The sequence below is a fragment of the Myotis myotis genome, unplaced genomic scaffold (assembly GCF_014108235.1).
Source record: "Myotis myotis isolate mMyoMyo1 unplaced genomic scaffold, mMyoMyo1.p scaffold_m19_p_19, whole genome shotgun sequence".
In the NCBI taxonomy this organism is placed as follows: Eukaryota; Metazoa; Chordata; class Mammalia; order Chiroptera; family Vespertilionidae; genus Myotis; species Myotis myotis.
The window spans coordinates 8,525,610-8,545,828 of NW_023416323.1; the positions used below are offsets into that span (position 1 = coordinate 8,525,610).

At 40.5% G+C, this 20,219-nt stretch overlaps 1 protein-coding gene across 1 annotated transcript; it reads right to left on the bottom strand.

Annotated features, from left to right (window-relative positions):
* Window positions 1-324: 324 nt before the first annotated feature.
* ZNF570 (zinc finger protein 570) lies at window positions 325-19,383 on the bottom strand. Its single transcript, XM_036346789.1, has 2 exons — window positions 19,380-19,383; window positions 325-1,853 (listed from the first exon to the last, which is right to left on the bottom strand). Exons 1-2 carry the CDS (start codon window positions 19,381-19,383, stop codon window positions 499-501), a joined length of 1,359 nt encoding a protein of 452 aa, XP_036202682.1. The 3' UTR covers window positions 325-498.
* Between the last annotated feature and the right edge of the window lie 836 nt (window positions 19,384-20,219).

Here is a 20,219-nt window from a genome sequence, read left to right on the forward strand (position 1 = left end):
ACATACACTATTTAACTTCAGACATTTCTAAATTACAGTATCCTTTATTATCCCTATTTTGAAATTAAAGAAAACTCTGAGGTTTAGGTAAGTCAAGCAAATTACTCAAAGCCACATAACACACAGTAGTGATAGAGCTATAATTTTCTAGAATCTAAGCTTTTCATCTTGGGAAGTGCTTAGTGCCCATAGAGGAAACCTAAAATAAAATAAGGCTGAGAGGTCCATAAGAACTAGATAATAAAGTACCTCATTGAAAATTTTAAAGACTGTAGATGTTAGATTAAGAATAATAAGCCAAAAAATTTTCATTAGAGGCAGTAATGTATGTATTAAAAAATATATTTTGGGTGCATGGTGAGAAATAAATTTAAGGAAAGCAAAATTGATACAGGAAAGCCTGTTAGAAAAGCTACAGCAGTGATCCAGGTGAAGTGGACTAGGGTGACATTAAAGATAGAGAAAAATATATAAATTCCTGAAATATTTATAATAGATCTATAGGACTTGGTGATTGACAGAATTAGGTGTAAGTGACAACCCAAGATGGATTCTCTGATGATGAGCAAGATGTGCATACTGCCTAAAGGTTTTCTTGCATTCCTTACACTCATAGGGTCTCTCTCCAGTATGAATTCTCTGGTGTTGGGTGAGGGATCCACAGTAACTAAAAGCCTTTCCACAAACATTACATCCATAAGGTTTCTCTCCAGTATGAACTCTTTGATGTTGGGTAAGGGATGAATCATTGCTAAAAGCCTTCCCACATTTAATACATTCATAGGGTTTCTCTCCAGTATGAACTCTCTGATGTTGAGCAAGGTAGGCAATCTGGCTGAATGCTTTCCTACATTCCTGACATTTATAAGGTTTTTCTCCAGTATGAATCCTCTGATGTTGAGCAAGGTGTGAATTCTGACTGAAGGCCTTCCCACATTCCTTACATTCATAGGGTCTCTCTCCAGTATGTATCCTCTGATGTACAGTAAGGTATGCACGAAGGCTAAATGCTTTCGCACACACATTACATTCATAAGGTTTCTCACCAGTATGAACTCTCTGGTGTTGAGCAATGGATGATCTATTACTAAATGCTTTCCCACATTCAATACATTCATAGGGTTTCTCTCCAGTATGAACTCTCTGATGTTGAGCAAGATAGGCAAACTGGCTGAAGGCTTTTCTACACACCTTACATTCATAAGGTTTTTCTCCAGTATGAACTCTCAGATGTTGAACAAGGTGTGCATTCTGACTGAATGCTTTCCTGCATTCCTTACATTCATAGGGTTTCTCTCCAGTATGAATCCTTTGATGTTGAACAAGATTTGATCTCTGGCTAAAGGCTTTCCCACATTCTACACATTTATAGGGCTTCTCCCCAGTATGAATCCTTTGATGAAGAATAAGGGATGAGCTTTGGCTGAAAACTTTTTCACAGTCATTACATTTCAAAAGTTTCTTCTCTGTATATATATTCTTGGGTTTAATAACCACTAAGTTATTTTTAAAGCCTTTCTTATGTGTCTCATGTTTATGTACTTTCTCCTCTTTTGAAGCTATCTGTTGTGTATGAAGCAGTGTGTTCAGATGGAAACTTTGCCAAGATTTGTTATATTCTTGTCCTCTTTCATAAATAAGGGCTACTTCATTAGTAATTGTCTCTTCTATGAAATATGACTTCTGATTCACTGGTTGCCTCTCAGAATGGCCCTCACATTTCCATTCCTCTCTCAAATTGGAGTACTCAAGACCGCAGCTTTTAAAGTTTACTATTATCTTCTGGGATGACTGTGCTTCACAAATGTCCTGCTTTGGGGTTAATTCTTCACTCTCACACACAGATTCCCAGCCTGAAAAATAATAAGAAAAACATGTCTCCTCTTTATGTACCAGGAGGTACTTCTATGCAAGTACATAAAAGGAAGTATGTAAGTTAAATAGCAAATAAAAACAACAAGAACACTGGCTTTCATAGTTCTAAAGTGTGCAATAATAAAAACTAAAAATAAGCTGTACAGAAACTTGGGGAGTATTGTTTAGAATTATTTTTAAAAAACAGCAGGTAAATCTCAAATCAAGAAGAAATATAGAATAAAAACTCAATAAAGTGGGAATAGAGGGAACATACCTCAATATAAAGACAACATAACAAAAACCCACAGCTAACATCACACTCAACGGTGACAACCTGAAAGCTTTTTCTTTAAGATCAGGAACAAGAAAAGATCTCCACTTTCACCATTTTTATTAAACACAGTATTGCAAGTTCTATCCACAGTAATCAGTCAAGAAAAAACGTAGAGGAGAGACAAGATGGTGGCGGAATAGGCAGACACGTCCCAAGGCTTATCCTGGAGCAAATAGAATGAGCAGCTAAAACACATAACATCCACCCCTGAATTGGCGAAGAATACTCAGCTGGTGAGACAGTTTGCAGCTGGGAAGGGGAGAGTTCCCCTGGAAAGTGATAGAGAGCAAGCCACATAACCAGACACCTGGAGAGGAGGAGCAGTGTCACATGCAGCTTACTCCAATCCAAAGAGCAGCAGCAGTACCAGCAGCCCACCCCCGTCCGAGGAGCAGCAGACTTGCAATCAACCTTTCCAAGTCCAAAGAGCAGTAGCCCCACAAGCAGCCTGCCACATCAGAGGAACAACAGCAGTGTGCAGCCAGCACCCATTCAAGGAACAGTAGCCAGGTGAGCAGTCCACCCCAGTTTAAGGAGTAGCAGCTGCGTGTGTAGCCCGCACCCATCCAAGGAACAGAAGCCTCGTGATTAGCACACACTCTGTCTGAGGAACAGCAGCTGTGTGAGAAGCCTCCTGACACCAGCCAGAGGAGCAACCATGGCTCTGAAAAGCACCCACCAGAGGAGCAGCTGCCAACTGAGGAGCAACTGCTACCACAACCGCACGAGGAGCAACCGCAGCCCAAGGAGCCACAGCCACCCAAGGAGCAGCCCCTGAATGACGCAACATCTAAATCTGTCGGTGAGATCAAACATGGATAGACAAAGAAACCCCCAAAGGAAAAAGAGGAGGACTAACCAGAAAAGCAGCTAAGTGAAACAGAGGCATGCAACATGTCAGAAAAAGAATTCAGATTAAGGGTCCTAGAATGCATAAACTGGATGGAGGAAAAAAATCAAGAACTTATGCAAGAATCAAAAAGAAATGGATGAAAAATTCAATAATTTATGTAAGAACCAAGAAGAAATGAAGAGTGATATAGTTGCAATAAAAAACAGCATTGAAAGTTTCAACAGTAGACTAGGAGAAGCGGAGGACTGAATTAGCGACTTAGAAGACAGGGAAGCAAAATACACCCAAACTGAACTGCAATTAGAGAAAAAAATTAAAAGACAAGAGGAAAGTCTAAGGGAGTTATGGGACAACATGAAACGAAACAACATACAATTAATAGGGGTGCCAGACAACAGGAAGAGGAACAAGGGTTAGAAAACCTATTTGGCCTTAACTGGTTTGGCTCAATGGATAGAGCAGCGGCCTGTGGACTGAAAGGTCCCAGGTTCGATTCTGGCCAAGGGCATGTAACTTGGTTGTGGGCACATCCCCAGTAGGAGGTGTGCAGGAGGCAGCTGATAGATGTTCTTCTCTCATCAATGTTTCTATCTCTCTCTCTTCCTCTCTGTGAAAAATCAATAAAACATATTTTAAAAAAAGGAAAACCTATTAAAGAAATAATATCAGAAAACTTCCCTGAGGTGGGGAAAAAAAAGTCACATAAGCACAGAGAGTCCCAAACAAGGTGAACCCGAAAAGGCCCATGCCAAGACACATCATAATTACAATGGCAAATGTTCAGGACAAAGAGAGAATCTTAAAGGCTACACGAGAGAGATGGAAAGTTATGTACAAGGTATCTCCCATTAGATTATCAAATGATTTCTCAACAGAAACACATCAGGTCAGAAAAGAATGGACTGAAATTTACAAAGTGATGCAAAGCAAAGGACTGAATCCAAGAATACTCTATTGAGCAAGGCTATCATTCAAAATTGAAGGGGTTGGGCAAGGGATCCACAGTAAGCTTCACAGACAAAAAAAGGTTAAGGGAGTTTATCACCACCAAGCCAGCAATGCAAGAAATACTAAAGGGACTGGTGTAAAAAGAAGAAATAAAAAGCTCAGAAAGAAAGCAGGCCCAAAAATAGAAATGGCTACAAACAAGTACCTTTCAATAATAACTTTAAATGTAAATGGACTAAATGCTCCAATCAAAAGACATTGAGTGGCTGAATGGATAAAACAACATGACCTATATATTTGCTGTCCACAAGAGAGCCACCTCAGAATAAGGGACTCACACAGATTGAAAGTGAAGGGATGGAAAAATATCTTTCAGGCAAATGGAAATGAAAAAAATGCTGGGGTAACAATACTCATATTAGACAAAATAGACATCAAAGTGAAGGCCATAAGAAGAGAAAAGGAAGGCCACTCCATAATACTAAAGGGATCAATACAACAAGAGGACATAACCCTGATAAACATATATGCACCCAATGCAGGAGCACCCAAATACATAAAAAAATTGCCTGGAAGATATCAAGGGAGAGATTGAAAACAATACAATCATAATCGGGGACTTTAATACACCAATGACATCACTGTATAAATCCTCAAGACAAAAAATCAGCAAAGAAACAGCAATCCTAAATGATTCACTAGATCAGATGGATTTAATTGACATCTTCAGAACATTTCACCCCAAAGCCACGGAATATATGTTCTTTTCAAGTGCACATGGGGCATTTTCAAAAACAGACTACATATTGGGTCACAAGCAAAGTCTCCCCAAATTCAAGAAAATAGAAATCATAACAAGCTTTTCTCAGATCACAATGGCATATTAGAAATAAACTACAATAAAATGAACCCAAAATACTCAAACACTTGGAAGCTGAATAGCATGTTATTAAATATTGATTGGGTTACCAATGAGATCAAAGAAGAAATTAAAAACATCCTGGAAACTAATGACAATGAAAACACAACAAGCCAAAACCTATGGGACACAATGAAAGCAGTCCTGAGAGGGAAGTTTATAGCTCTACAGGCCTATCTCAAAAAAGAAGAAAAAATGGTAGTAAATCATCTAAATCTACATCTCAAAGAATTAAAAAGAGAGCAACAATAAAATCCCAGAGTGAGCAGAAGGAAGGAGATAATAAATATCAGAGCATAAATAAATGACCTAGAGACCAAAAAAAAAAACCAAACAAAAAAACAAAAAAAAAAACCAAAAGAAAAAAAAACAAAAAACCCATAAAATCAAAAAAAAAAAAGAGCTGGTTCTTTGAAAGGATAAACAAGATTGATGAACCTCTAGCCAGGCTCACCAAGAAGCAAAGAGAGAGGACCCAAATAAACAAAATCAGAAATGATAGAGCTGAAATAACAACAGACCCCACAGAAATACAAATGGTTGTAAAAAAAATACTATGGACAACTCTACTCCAACAAACTAGACAACCTGGAGGAACGGGACGAATTCTTGAAAAACACAACATTCCAAAACTCAATCAAGAAGAATCTAAAAATTTCAATAGGCCAATAACTACGGAAGAAATTGAAGCAGTCATCAAAAAGCTTCCAGAAAACAAAAGCCCAAGGCAAGACGGCTTCACAGGGGAGTTTTACCAAACATTCAAGGAAGAACTAAAACCTATCCTTCTCAGACTACTACAAAAAAATTCAAGGGGGAGGAACACTTCCAAGCTCATTCTATGAAGCCAGCTTCACCCGAATACCAAAACCAGAGAAAGGCAACACAGTGAAAGAGAATTACAAGCCAGTATCCCTCATGAACACAGATGCCAAAATCCTCAACAGAATCTTAGCAAATCGGATCCAGCAGTACATCTGAAAGATCATACATCATGACAAAGTAGGATTTATCTAAGGGATGCAAGGATGGCATAATATCTGCAAATCAATAAATGTGATACATCACATAAACAAATTGAAAGAAAAAAACCCACATGGTCATATCAATTGATGCAGAAAAAGCATTTGACAAAATCCAATACCCATTTCTGATAAAAACTCTCAGCAAAGTGGGAATAGAAGGATCATACTTCAACATAATGAAAGCCATATATGACAAACACACAGCCAACATCATACTCAATGGACAGACCGATAGAAAACCAAGATGGCGGCATAGGTAAACACCAGAGAATGCTGCCTCGCACAACCACTTCAAAAATACAACTAGCCAAAACCGGTTTGGCTCAGTGGATAGAACGTCGGCCTGCGGACTGAGTGGTCCCGGGTTCGATTCCGGTCAGGGACATGTGCCTGGGTTGCAGGCATATCCCCAGTAGGAGATGTACAGGTGGTAGCTGATCCATGTTTCTCTCTCATTGATGTTTCTACTCTCTATCTCTCTCCCTTCCTCTCTGTAAAAATTCAATAAAATATATTAAAAAAAAATACAACTAAAACACGGAACAGACATCACCCAGAAGCACAGGAAAGCTGGCTGAGAGGAAATTCTTCAACTAGAAGCAAAGAGAACAGCATACCGAGACACAGAGGAGGTGCAGTGTGGAAAATACAAAGGTGCGGAGATTGCCCGGAGCGGGCTGGTGGCTGAGGGCGCGGTTGTCATTTTCTTTTTTTTTTATATATATATTTTATTGATTTTTTACAGAGAGGAAGGGAGAAAGATAGAGAGTCAGAAACATCGATGAGAGAGAAACATCAATCAGCTGCCTCCTGCACATCTCCTACTGGGGATGTGCCCACAACCCAGGTACATGCCCTTGACCGGAATCGAACCTGGGACCCTTCAGTCCGTAGGCCAACACTCTATCCACTGAGCCAAACTGGTTTTGGCAGTCGTTTTCAATCAGGAGGGATGCTCAGGCCCTGAGCTCCAGTTCTGGGCAAGTCTCTAGGAACTCAGACTCAGACGGGAGAAGCGGGACTGTCTGGCATTGGTCGGAACGCGAGGGCAGCTTTCTCTCTGAGGTTTGCAAAAGTTGCTGGGACTCTGAGAGGCAGAGCCTCTGGGGACGGGACTGAGAGCAGCCATAACTGCTCCCTCCACCTGCCCTGTTTGATCCTGTGCGACCTGCCCCACCCAGCCCTGCACAGAGCCATTTGCCAGATAGCCTCAGGCAAAGGATAGATTAGCACCTCCCCAGAGGACAGAAGTTTTCCCACTGAAGACACAGCTGACTCTCACAGCCAGTTGACCTGGAGGTCAAATCCCCCCAGTATTAACTACAACAATCAAGGTTTAACTACAACAAGACTGAGCACAAAGACCACTAGGGGGTGCACCAAGAAAGCATAAAAAAAATGCGGAGACAAAGTAACAGGACAAAAGTGTCAATGGAAGATATAGAGTTCAGAACCACAATTTTAAGGTCTCTCAAGAACTATCTAGAAGCCACCGATAAACTTAATGAGACCCTCTAGAAATCTAGTGAGACCCTCGATGTTATGATAAAGAACCAACTAGAAATTAAGCATATACTGACTGAAATAAAGAATACTATTCAACTCCCAACAGCAGACCAGAGGAGTGCAAGAATCAAGTCAAAGATTTGAAATGCAAAGAAGCATAAAACACCCAACCAGAAAAGCAAAATGAAAAAAGAATCCGAAAATACGAAGATAGTGTAAGGAGCCTCTGGGACAGCTTCAAGCGTACCAACATCAGAATTATAGGGGTGCCAGAAGATGAGAGAGAGAGAAAGATATTGAAAACCTATTTGAAGAAATAATGACAGAAAACTTCCCCCACCTGGTGAAAGAAATAGACTTACAAGTCCAGGAAGCCCAGAGAACCCCAAACAAAAAAAACCCAAAGAGGACCACACCAAGACACATCATCATTAAAATGCCAAGAGCAAAAGACAGAGAATCTTAAAGCAACAAGAGAAAGAAAGTCAGTCACCTACAAGGGAATACCCATACGACTGTCAGCTGATTTCTCAACCCAAACTTTGCAGGCCAGAAGGGAGTGGCAAGAAATATTCAAAGTGATGAATGCCAAGAACCTACAACCAAGATTACTTTATCCAGCAAAGCTATCATTCAGAATTGAAGGACGGAAAAAGAGCTTCACAGATAAGGAAAAGCTACAGGAGTTCATCACCACCAAAACAGTATTATATGAAATGCTGAAAGGAATCCTTTAAGAAGAGGAAGAAGAAGAAAAAGGTAAAGATACAAATTATGAACAACAAATATGCATCTATCAACAAGTGAATCTAAGAATCAAGTGAATAAATAATGTGATGAACAGAATGAACTGTTGATTATAATAGAATCAGGGACATTGAAAAGGAATGGACTGACTATTCTTGGGGGGAAAGGGGTGTGGGAGATGCGGGAAGAGACTGGACAAAAATCGTGCACCTATGGATGAGGACAGTGGGTGGGGAGTGAGGGCGGAGAGTGGGGTGGGAACTGAGAGGAGGGGAGTTATGGGGGAAAAAAGAGGAACAAATGTAATAATCTGAACAATAAAGATTTAATTAAATAAAAAAATGTTCATACTACCAAAAACAAAAAAAATGGACAAAAACTAAAACCACTTCCCCTAAGAACAGGAACACGACAGGGACGCCCACTCTCACCACTCCTGTTCGACATAGTACTGGAAGTAATAGCCATTGCAATTAGACAAAAAGAAGAAATAAAAGGCATCAAAATTGGAAAAGAGGAAGTAAAACTGTCCTTATTTGCGGACGACATGATATTATACATACAGAACCCTAAAGACTGCATCGAAAAAATTACTAGACTTAATACATGAATTTGGCAATGTAGCAGGATACAAAATTAATGCCAAAAAATCTATGGCATTTCTATACACCAATAGTGAACTTAAAGAAAGAGAGACGAAAAAAGCAATCCCATTTACCACTGCACCAAAAAAATTAAGCTACCTAGGAATAAACTTAACTAAGGAGTTAAAAGATCTCTACTCAGAAAACTACAGGACATTGAAAAAAGAGATAGAGGAAGACATAAACAGATGGAAGAACATACCATGTTCTTGGATTGGGAGAACAACATCATTAAAATGTCCATACTACCCAAAGCTATCTATAAATTCAACTCACTTCCCATTAAAATGCCAAAGGCATATTTCACAGATCCAGAACGAACTCTCCAAAAATTCATCTGGAATAAAAAGAGACCCCAAATACCTGCAGCAATTCTGAGAAAAAGAACAAAGGCGGTAGAATCTCAATACCAGATATCAACCTGTATTACAAAGCCACTGTTCTCAAAACTTCCTGGTACTGGCAGAACAACAGACATATATAGATCAATGGAATAGAATAGAGAGCCCAGAAATCGACCCAAACAAATATGCTCAATTAATATTTGACAAAGGAAGCAAGAACATATAATGGAGGCAAGACAGTCTCTTCAATAAATGGTGTTGGGAAAATTAGACAATACATGCAAAAGAAAATGAAACTAGAACACCAACTAACACCATACACAAAAATAAACTCATAATAGATAAAAGACCTAAATGTAAGACGGGAAACAATAAAAATACTAGAGGAATCCAATGGCAACAAAATCTCAGACATATGCCAAAGCAATTTCTTCACTGATACAGCTCGTAGGACACTGGAAACTAAAGAGAAAATAAACAAATGGGATTACATCAAAATAAAAAGCTTCTGTACAGCAAAAGCAAAAGAAATCATCAACAAAACAACAAGATAGCCCACTGCATGGGAGAACATATTTGACAATGTTATCACCAATAAGGGTTTAATCTCCAACATTTATAGGGAACTCATACAACTTAACAAAAGGAAGATAAACAATCCAATCAAAAAATGGGCAAAGGACCTAAATAGACACTTTTCAAAAGAGGACATTCAGAAAGCCAAGAGACATATGAAAACATGCTCAAAGTCACTAATCATCGGAGAGATGCAAATCAAAACAACAATGAGGTACCATCTCACACCTGTCAGACTGGCTATCATCAACAAATCAACAAACGACAAGTGCTGGAGAGGATGTGGAGAAAAAGGAACACTCGTGCACTGCTGGTAGGAATGCAGACAGGTCAGCCACTATGGAAAACAGTATGGAGTTTCCTCAAAAAGTTAAGAATGGAACTCCCATTTGACCCAGTGACCCCACTTCTAGGAATGTATCCCAAGAAACCAGAAACACCAATCAGAAAGAATATATGCACCTCTATGTTCATAGCAGCACAATTCACCATAGCTAAGATCTGGAAACAGCCTAAGTGCCCATCAGCAGATGAATGGATTAGAAAACTGTGGTACATCTGCATGATGGGATACTATGCTGCTGTAAAAAAGAAGGAATTCTTGCCATTTGCGACAGCATGGATGGAACTGGAGAGCATTATGCTAAGTGAAATAAGCCAGTCAATGAAAGAAAAATACCACATGATCTCACTCATTTATGGATAATTAAGACCATTATAAACTGTTGAGCAAAAATAGATACAGAGGCAGAGCAACATCGAAAAGAGTGTCAATCTACAGCAGGAAGGCTGGTGAGGGAAGGAGGTGGGGAGGGGGGGTAAGAGATCAAGCGAAGGACTTGTATGCATGCGTATAAGCATAACCAATGGACACAAGACACTGGGGGGCATGGGAGGCTAGGGGAAGTTCAAGAGGGAAAAAAAGGAGACATATATAATACTCTTTGTAATAATTTAAGCAATAAAACTATTTTTAAAAAAATTCTAAAAACAAAAGTAACAGGTATCCAAATTGGAAAGAAGTAAAGCTGTTATCATTTGCACACACACACACACACACACTCTCTCACACACACACACACACCCACCCACACACACACACACACACTTTTAGAACTAATAAATTCAGCAAAATAGAAGGATACAAAATTAATATCAGAAATCAGTTGCATTTTTATATACCATTAATTAAATATCAGAAAAGGAAATTAAGAAAACAATCCCATTTACAATTGCATCAAAAGGAATAAAATACCTAAGAATACAATTTAAATAAGGAAGTAAAATACCTATACTTGAAAAATCATAAGAAATTAAGATACAGGGAGGAGAGAAAATCGTGACCAGCAGGAAGGTAGGGAGGGAGAGAGTGTGAGAGCGCAAGGAAGTGATAGAGGAGTGTGTGGATGTGTGGTGTGTGTGTATGAGCTAGGGACGGTTAGACTCTGCAGGTCTTCTAAGGGGCTGCTAAACTGGGCAGTTTTAGGCGGCGGAGTCCCGCTCCCTGCGTGGACTCTCCTGGGCGGCCAGCACAGGCACAGCGACCACGCCATCTTGGGATACAGAGCTGCTTGAGACTAGGATCCTGGCCTCAGCACCACCTAGTCTGATCTCAGATGCAAACCAGGACCCTGAAGCCACTGGGGACAGAGACCTGTGACCACAGCTACAGACCTGCAGACATCAAAAGTTCAGAAATCCCCACGGCAGATCCATGAGTAAGAGAGCCCATCCCCCCTTCCCGCAGGCTTGCAGGCAGCACCAGAGTAACTAACTGATAGACCCACCCCTTGCCAGGGCCTCAGTGCTGCAGGAACTTTGGCCTGGAAGTGCAAGAGCACCTTGGAACTGATCCCGCATAGGGCTGGGTTCAGGAGTCCTGGGCTGGGACCAAACGCGCGAACCCCAGGAACTGATCCTACACACACTGCCGGCATCAGAGCCCTGGGCTGGGAGCAATCCAGCGAACACTGGGAATTTGTCCCGCGTAGCACAGGCCCAGGGACCCCGATTCTCTGGGCAGGAGGCAGCACCAAGCACCAGTGACTTGACTGTGTTTCTTATCACCTGCGCCTGAGATCCTGATTCCCTGTGCATTCATAATAAGAGTCAGTGACTCCAATTCCTGGTGCAAGGGCACACAGGGACTCTGATTCTCAAGGTGAGGTCGCGCGAAGCAACAGAGACTCTGATACTGGATTCCTGGGGAACTCTGACTCCTGGAGCACGCTAGGGGGCTCTAGTTTTCAACATGCTCCAGGGGGGTCTCTGTTTCAGCATGGTGCAGGCAGGGTCCCTGATTCTAAGGGCGTGTACGAGGCCACATTGAGCACTGACAACACTGACCCTGAGCGAGCCTGGTTCCCAGCAACCCACAACAACCATACATCTTAGTGTCAGAGCTTTTCAGTGACACTAGGGAGGTGGGAGGCTCCCACTGCACATGGCCCAGGCACACGCAACTCGACGTTTGAACCATCGGGAGATAATCAGAATGAAGAGACGAAACAACATCCAGAGGAAAGACAATGAGGAGTCGCCAAGAAAGGATATTAATGAAGTTGAAGCATGCAACATGACAGAAAAAGAATTCAGAATAATGGTTGTACAATTGATTCACAGGATGGATGAGAAAATCAACAACCTATGCAAGAATCAGGAAGAAATGAAAAGTGATATAGCTACAATCAAAAACACCATGGAAAGTTTCAACAGCAGACTAGAAGAAGCAGAGGAGCGAATTAGTGAGTTAGAAGATAAGGCAGAGAAACAAGCTCAATCTGAACAGCAACTGGAGAAAAAAATTAAAAAGCAGGAGGAGAGCCTAAGGGAGCTTCGGGACAATATGAAACAAAGAAACATACGCATAATAGGGCTGCAAGAAGGACAAGAAGAGCAGCAAGGATTAGAAAATCTATTTGAAGAAATAATGTCAGAAAACTTCCCAGATATGGAGAAGAAAAAAGTTACACAAATACAGAGAGTCCCAGGCAAGATGAACCCCAAAAGACCCACGCCAAGACACGTCATAATAACGAAGGCAAATGTACAAGACAAAGAGAGAATCTTAAAGGGTGCAAGAGAGAAGCAGAGAGTTACCTACAAAGGATCCTCCATCAGATTATGAAATGATTTCTCAACAATAACACATCAGGCCAGAAAAGACTGGGCAGAAATTTACAAAGTGATGCAAAGCAAAGGACTGAATCCAAGAATACTCTATCCAGCAAGGCTATCATTCAAAATTGAAGGGGAAATAAGAAGCTTCACAGACAAAAAAAGGCTAAGGGAGTTTATCACCACCAAGCCAGCAATGCCAGAATTGCTAATGGGACTGGTGTAAAAGAAGAAATAAAAAGCCCCGAAAGAAAACAGCCACACAAAAAAGTAGAAATAGCTACAAACAAGTACCTTTCAATAATAACTTTAAACGTAAATGGACTAAATGGTCCAATCAAAAGACATTGAGTGGCTGAATGGATAAAAAAACATGACCCATACATTTGCTCTCTACAAGAGACCCACCTCATAAAAAGGGACTCACACAGACTGAAAGTGAAGGGATGGAAAAATATCTTTCAGGCAAATGGAAATGAAAACAAAGCTGGGGTGGCAATACTTATATCAGACAAAATTGACCTCAAAGTGAAGGCCATAACAAGAGATACGGAAGGCCACTTCATAATACTAAAGGGATCAATACAACAAGAGGATATAAACCTGATAAATATATATGCACCCAATGCAGGAGCACCCACATACATAAGAGAACTCCTGGAAGATATCAGGGGAGAGATCGACAAAAATACAATCATAGTAGGGGACTTTAATACACCACTGACATCACTGGATAAATCCGCTAGACAAAAAATCAGCAAAGAAACAGCAATCCTAAATGACTCACTAGATCAGATCGACTTAATCGACATCTTCAGAACAGTTCGCCCCAAAGCCAGAAAATATACGTTCTTCTCAAGTGCTCATGGGACATCTTCAAAAATAGACCACATATTGGATCACGAACAAAGTCTCCCCAAATTCAAGAATATTGAAATCATACCAAGCATCTTCTCAGACCACAAGGGCATAATATTAGAAATAAACTACAATAAAAACAACTCAAACACTTGGAAGCTGAATAGCATGTTATTAAATATTGATTGGGTTACCAATGAGATCAAAGAAGAAATTAAAAATATCCTGGAAACTGATGACAATGAAAACACAACAATCCAAAACCTTTGGGACAAAATGAAAGAAGTCCTGAGAAGGAAGTTTATAGCTCTACGGGCTTACTTCAACAAACAAGAAAAAATGGTAGTAAATCATCTAAATCTACAGCTCAAAGAATTAGAAAGAGAACAACAAGAAAAGACCAGAGTGAGCAAAAGGAAGGAGATAATAAATATTAGAGCAGAAATAAATGACATAGAGACCAAAAAAACAATACAGAAAATCAATGAAACCAAGAGCTGGTTCTTTGAAAGGATAAACAAGATTGACAAACCTCTAGCCAGGCTCACCAAGAAGCAATGAGAGAGGACCCAAATAAACGAAATCAGAAACGATAGAGGTGAAATAACAACAGATCCCACAGAAATACAAATGATTGTTAAAAAATACTACGGAAAACTCTACTCCAACAAACTAGACAACCTGGAGGAAATGGACATATTCCTAGAAAAACACAAAATTCCAAAACTTAATCAGGAAGAATCTAAAAATCTCAACAGGCCAATAACTATGGAAGAAATTGAACCAGTCATCAAAAAGCTTCCAGCACACAAAAGCCCAGGACCAGACGGATTCACAGGGGAGTTTTACCAAACATTCAAGGAAGAACTAAAACCTATCCTCCTCAGACTACTACAAAAAATCCAAGAGGAAGGAACACTTCCAAGCTCATTCTATGAAGCCAGCATCACCCTAATACCAAAACCAGGTAAAGACAACACAATGAAAGAGAATTACAGGCCAATATCCCTCATGAACATAGATGCCAAAATCCTCAACAAAATTCTAGCAAATCAGATCCAGCAGTACATCAGAAAGATCATACACCACGACCAAGTAGGATTTATCCCAGGGATGCAAGGATGGTACAATATCTGCAAATCAATAAATGTGATACATCACATAAACAAATTGAAAGAAAAAAACCACATAGTCATATCAATTGATGCAGAAATAGCGCTTGACAAAATTCAACACCCATTTTTGATAAAAACTCTCAGCAAGGTGGGAATTGAAGGATCATACCTCAACATAATAAAAGCCATAGATGACAAACCCACAGCCAACATCATACTCAATGGACAAAAACTAACACCATTTCTCCTAAGAACAGGAACAAGACAGGGATGCCCACTCTCACCACTCCTGTTCAACATAGTACTGGAAGTAATAGCCATTGCAATTAGACAAAAAGAAGAAATAAAAGGCATCCAAATTGGAAAAGAAGTAAAATTGTCCTTATTTGCAGATGACATGATATTATACTTAAAAAACCCTAAAGACTCCATCAAAAACTCTTAGACTTAATAAAAGAATTCGGCAATGTAGCAGGATACAAAATTAACGCCAAGAAATCTATGGCATTTCTATACACCAATAGTGAATTTGCAAAAAGAGAGACTACAAAAGCAATCCCATTTTACCACTGCACCAAAAAAATTAACCTACCTAGGAATAAACTTAACTAAGGAGGTAAAAGACCTCTACTCAGAAAACTACAGGACGTTGAAAAAAGAGAAAGAGGAAGACATAAAGAGATGGAAGAACATACCATGTTCTTGGATTGGTAGAATCAACATCATTAAAATGTCCATACTGCCCAAAGCAATCTATAAATTCAACGCACTTCCCATTAAAATACCAATTGCATATTCCACAGACCTAGAAAGAACTCTCCAAAAATTCATCTGGAATAAAAAACAACCCCGAATAGCTTCAGCGACCCTGAGAAAGAACAAAGGAGGTGGAATCTCAATACCAGATATCAAGCTGTATCACAAAGCCACTGTTCTCAAAACTGCCTGGTACTGGCACAAGAACAGACATATAGATCAATGGAACAGAATAGAGAGCCCAGAAATCAGCCCCAACCAATACGCTCAATTAATATTTGATAAAGGAGGAAAGAACATACAATGGAGTCAAGACAGTCTCTTCAATAAATGGTGTTGGGAAAATTGGACAGATACATGCAAGAAAATGAAACTAGACCACCAACTTACACCATACACAAAAATAAACTCAAAATGGATAAAGGACTTAAAAATATGACGGGAAACCATAAAAATACTAGAAGAATCCAAAGGCAACAAAATCTCAGACATATGCCGAAGCAATTTCTTCACCGATACAGATCCTAGGGCATTGGAAACTTAAGAGAAAATAAACAAATGGGACTACATCAGAATAAAAAGTTTCTGCACAGCAAAAGAAACCATCAACAAAACAACAAGAAAGCCCACTACATGGGAGAACATATTTGCCAATGCTATCACTGAAAACGGTTTAATCTCCAACATTTATAGGGAACTCATACAACTCAACAAAAGGAAGATAAACAATCCAAAGGTCCTAAATAGACACCTTTTAAAAGAGGACATTCAGAAAGCCAAGAGACATATGAAAACATGCTCAAAGTCGCTAATCATCCGAGAGATGCAAATCAAAACAACAATGAGGTACCATCTCACACCTGTCAGAACGGCTATCATCAACAAATCAACAAACGACAAGTGCTGGAGAGGATGTGGAGAAAAAGGAACACTCGTGCACTGCTGGTGGGAATGCAGACTGGTGCAGCCACTATGGAAGACAGTATGGAGTTTCCTCAAAAAGTTAAGAATGGAACTCCCATTTGACCCAGTGACCCCACTTCTAGGAATGTCCCAAGAAACCAGAAACACCAATCAGAAAGGGTATATGCACCCCTGTGTTCATAGCAGCACAATTCACCCTAGCTAAGATCTGGAAACAGCCTAAGTGCCCATCAGTAGATGAATGGATTAGAAAACTGTGGTACATCTACACGATGGAATACTATGCTGCTGTAAAAAAGAAGGAACTCTTACCATTTGCAACAGCATGGATGGAACTGGAGAGCATTATGCTAAGTGAAATAAGCCAGCCAATGAAGGAAAAATACCATATGATCTCACTCATTTATGGATAATAAAGACCATTATAAACTTATGAACAAAAATAGATACAGAGGCAGAGCTGCTTCGTACAGACTGTCAAACTACAGCAGGAAGGCTGGGGTGGGGAGGGGGGATCAGAGCGGGGGAGAGTAAGATATCAACCGAAGGACTTGTATGCATGCATATAGGCATAACCAATGGACATAAGACACTGGGGGGTAGGGGAGGCCTGGGGATTATCAAGGGCAGGGGAATAAAAAGGAGACATATGTAATACTCTTAGTAATACTTTAAGCAATAAAAAAAAGAAATTAAGATACAAGTAATTAAAAAGATATACTATGCTCACTGATTAAAAAAAAAAATAAGCAAGGTTAATACCCAAAGTAACCCACATACTCAATGAAATCCCTATCAAAAATACCAATGGAATTTTTCACATAACTAGAACAAATAATCCAAAAATGTATACAAAACCACAAAAGACCCTGAACCACGATAGCAATTTTGAGAAAGAATAAAGTTGGCTGTATCATGCTACTTGACTTCAATCTATACCACAAGGTGTTAGTAATCAGAACAGATGGAATTGGTATAAAAATAGACACAAAGATCAATGAAACACAATAGAGCCCAGAAATAAACCCATGCCTATATGGTCAATTAATAAAAGAGGCAATAATATACAATGTGGTAAAGACAGTCTCTTTAATAATTGGTGTTGGGAAAACTGGACAGGAACATGCAAAAAATAAAACAAGAACACCTTCTTTTGCAATATCTAAAAATGAACTCAAAATGGATTAAAGACATAAATGTAAGACTTGAAACCATAAAAATCCTAGAAAACAACATAGGCAGGAAACTTTCTGCCATTGCTTTTAGCATTGCTTTTTTGTATATGTTTCATCAAGTAAGGGGGAAAAATAAAAATAGTTATAAAAATACTAGAGGCCCAGTGCATGAAATTCGTGCATGCGGGTGTGTGTCCCTCAGCCCAGCCTGCACCCTTTCCAATCTGGGACCACTTGAAGTATGTCCGGCTGCCCTCTCACAATCCAGGACTGCTGGCTCCCTACTGCTCGCCTACCTGCCTGATTGTCCCTAACCGCTTCTGCCTGCCAGCCTGATTACCCCCTAACCACTCCCCTGCCAGCCTGATTAATGCTTAACTGCTCCCCTGCCAGCCTGATTGCCCCTAACTGTCCTCCCCTGCAGGCCTGATCGTTCCCAACTGCCCTACCCTGCCAATCCAGTCTAACTGCTCTCCCCTGCAGGCCTGGTCAACCCTAACTGCCCTCCCCTGCAGGCCTGATCGCCCCCAAACTGCCCTTCCTTTCAGGCCTGGTTCCTCCCAACTGCCCTCCCCTGCTGGCCATCTTGTGGTGGCCATCTTGTGTCCACATGGGGGCGGCCATCCTTGACCACATGGGGACGGCCATCTTGTGTGTTGGAGTGATGGTCAATTTGTATATTACCTCTTTATTATATAGGATCAAGTACAGCATAAGAAATATAGTCAGTAACTTTGTAAAAACTATGTATGGTGTCAGATGGGTATTAGACTTATTGGGGTGATCACTTTTCAGGTATATAGTAAATGACTAATTTAATAGATTGTATACCGAAAAGTAATATATTTTATATCAGCTGTAATTGAAAAGTATTTTTTGTTGTTGTTAATACTCCCCGAGGATATTTTTCCATTGATTTTTAGAGAGAGTGGAAGGGAGGAGGAGACACAGAGAAATATCGATGTGAGGAGACACACTGATTTGTTGCCTCCTGTACATGCCCTGACTGGAGCTGGGATCGAGTCTGCAACCAAAGTACATGCCCTTGACCAGAATCAAACCTGTGACCCTTCGGTCCTCGAGATGACATACTCTCCATTGAGCCAAACTAGCTAGGGGGAAAAATATTTTTAAAAAGAAGAAATTATGAAGGTGGTTGGACTATTACGACTTTATGCATATATGAATAATACAGATACTGAAATAACCTGTAGTTACTTCTTATAGTTTCTTCTTATAAGGAATTCACTTAACATTGTGACAGGTACTGTCCTAAAAGCTTTCAAAATCATAGTAAACAAAGCAAAGATCCTTACCTTCATGGGCCTTATTTTCTTGGGGAGACAAAAAGCAAGTGTAATTAAGTAAATTTTATTGTAAGTTAGAAGATATTAAGTGCTACAGGAGAAAAATCAGGTAGGACAGTTCAGGACTCTGTGATAAGAAGGGTGGAGATGCAAAGAGGGCTGGTCCCTGCACCCAGGCAGGGGCAGCGGTGGTGAAGTTGGAGAAATATTGAAGCTGCAAAAGCCCCCACAGAAGGGTCCACAAGTCAGACCAAGAAAAGTCTGCATAGCATCTGGCAGCAGGGACTTTGTCCACTGGAAAGAGGAGGGAGTCTGTTTGAATCCCAGGTAATCTCCTTAAAGAGTAACAAACGGAATCACCCTTGGGCACTCACCCATGGCTCTTATAGAGGGAAGGAGACTCGGGGCATACAGAAGCCATAAAGAGAAGATCTGGGTGGCATAGCTCTGGAAATCTAAAAGATAGTTTTTTGCGGTCCTGGTCCTGAGCCCTGAGTTGCCATCTCCTAGGGTCCAGCACGTCTATTCTTACAGCACAACTCAGAGCTTGGACATTTGATATGATGCCTTCAAACAAGTTAGGGCACTGCAGGGATAGAAAAAAAGGCAGGCATCTCTCTCATCCCCAAGAACTGGCACCACCTCAAACAGGGGGAGCAGCCTTGATATTTTCCTCCAAGACCCCTGGTACCTTCCTGCTGGTGCAGCCTCGCAGGGCAAATGGGGCACAACTCAGAACTGAGACATCTGGAGCACAGCCCACTTGGAACCTCCCTTCAGGATTTCTGATGAGGTGCTGCCAAGCTAGAAGGCAAGCAGCTAGCTCCTCTCCCAAGGGCCAAGGACTGGTGCCACCCCAATCAATGGATGGATTGGATTATTTCCCATTTTTAAAAAATATATTTTTTTTTATTTCAGAGAGGAAATAAGAGGGAAAAAGAGGTAGAAACATCAATGATGAGAAATAATCATTGATCGGCTGCCTCTTGTATGGCCCCACTGGGGATCAAACCTGCAATCCTGGTTATATCCCCTGACCGGGAATTGAACTGTGGCCTCCTGGTTCATAGGCTGACACTCAACCACTGAGCTATGCTGGTCAGGCAATGATAGACTGGATTTGTACTCCCAAATACTGCTGGCTCCATCCTGCTAAACTCATACCTGCAGAGAGAATGGGGCACAATTCAGAATTGGGACATTTGATGCAACCT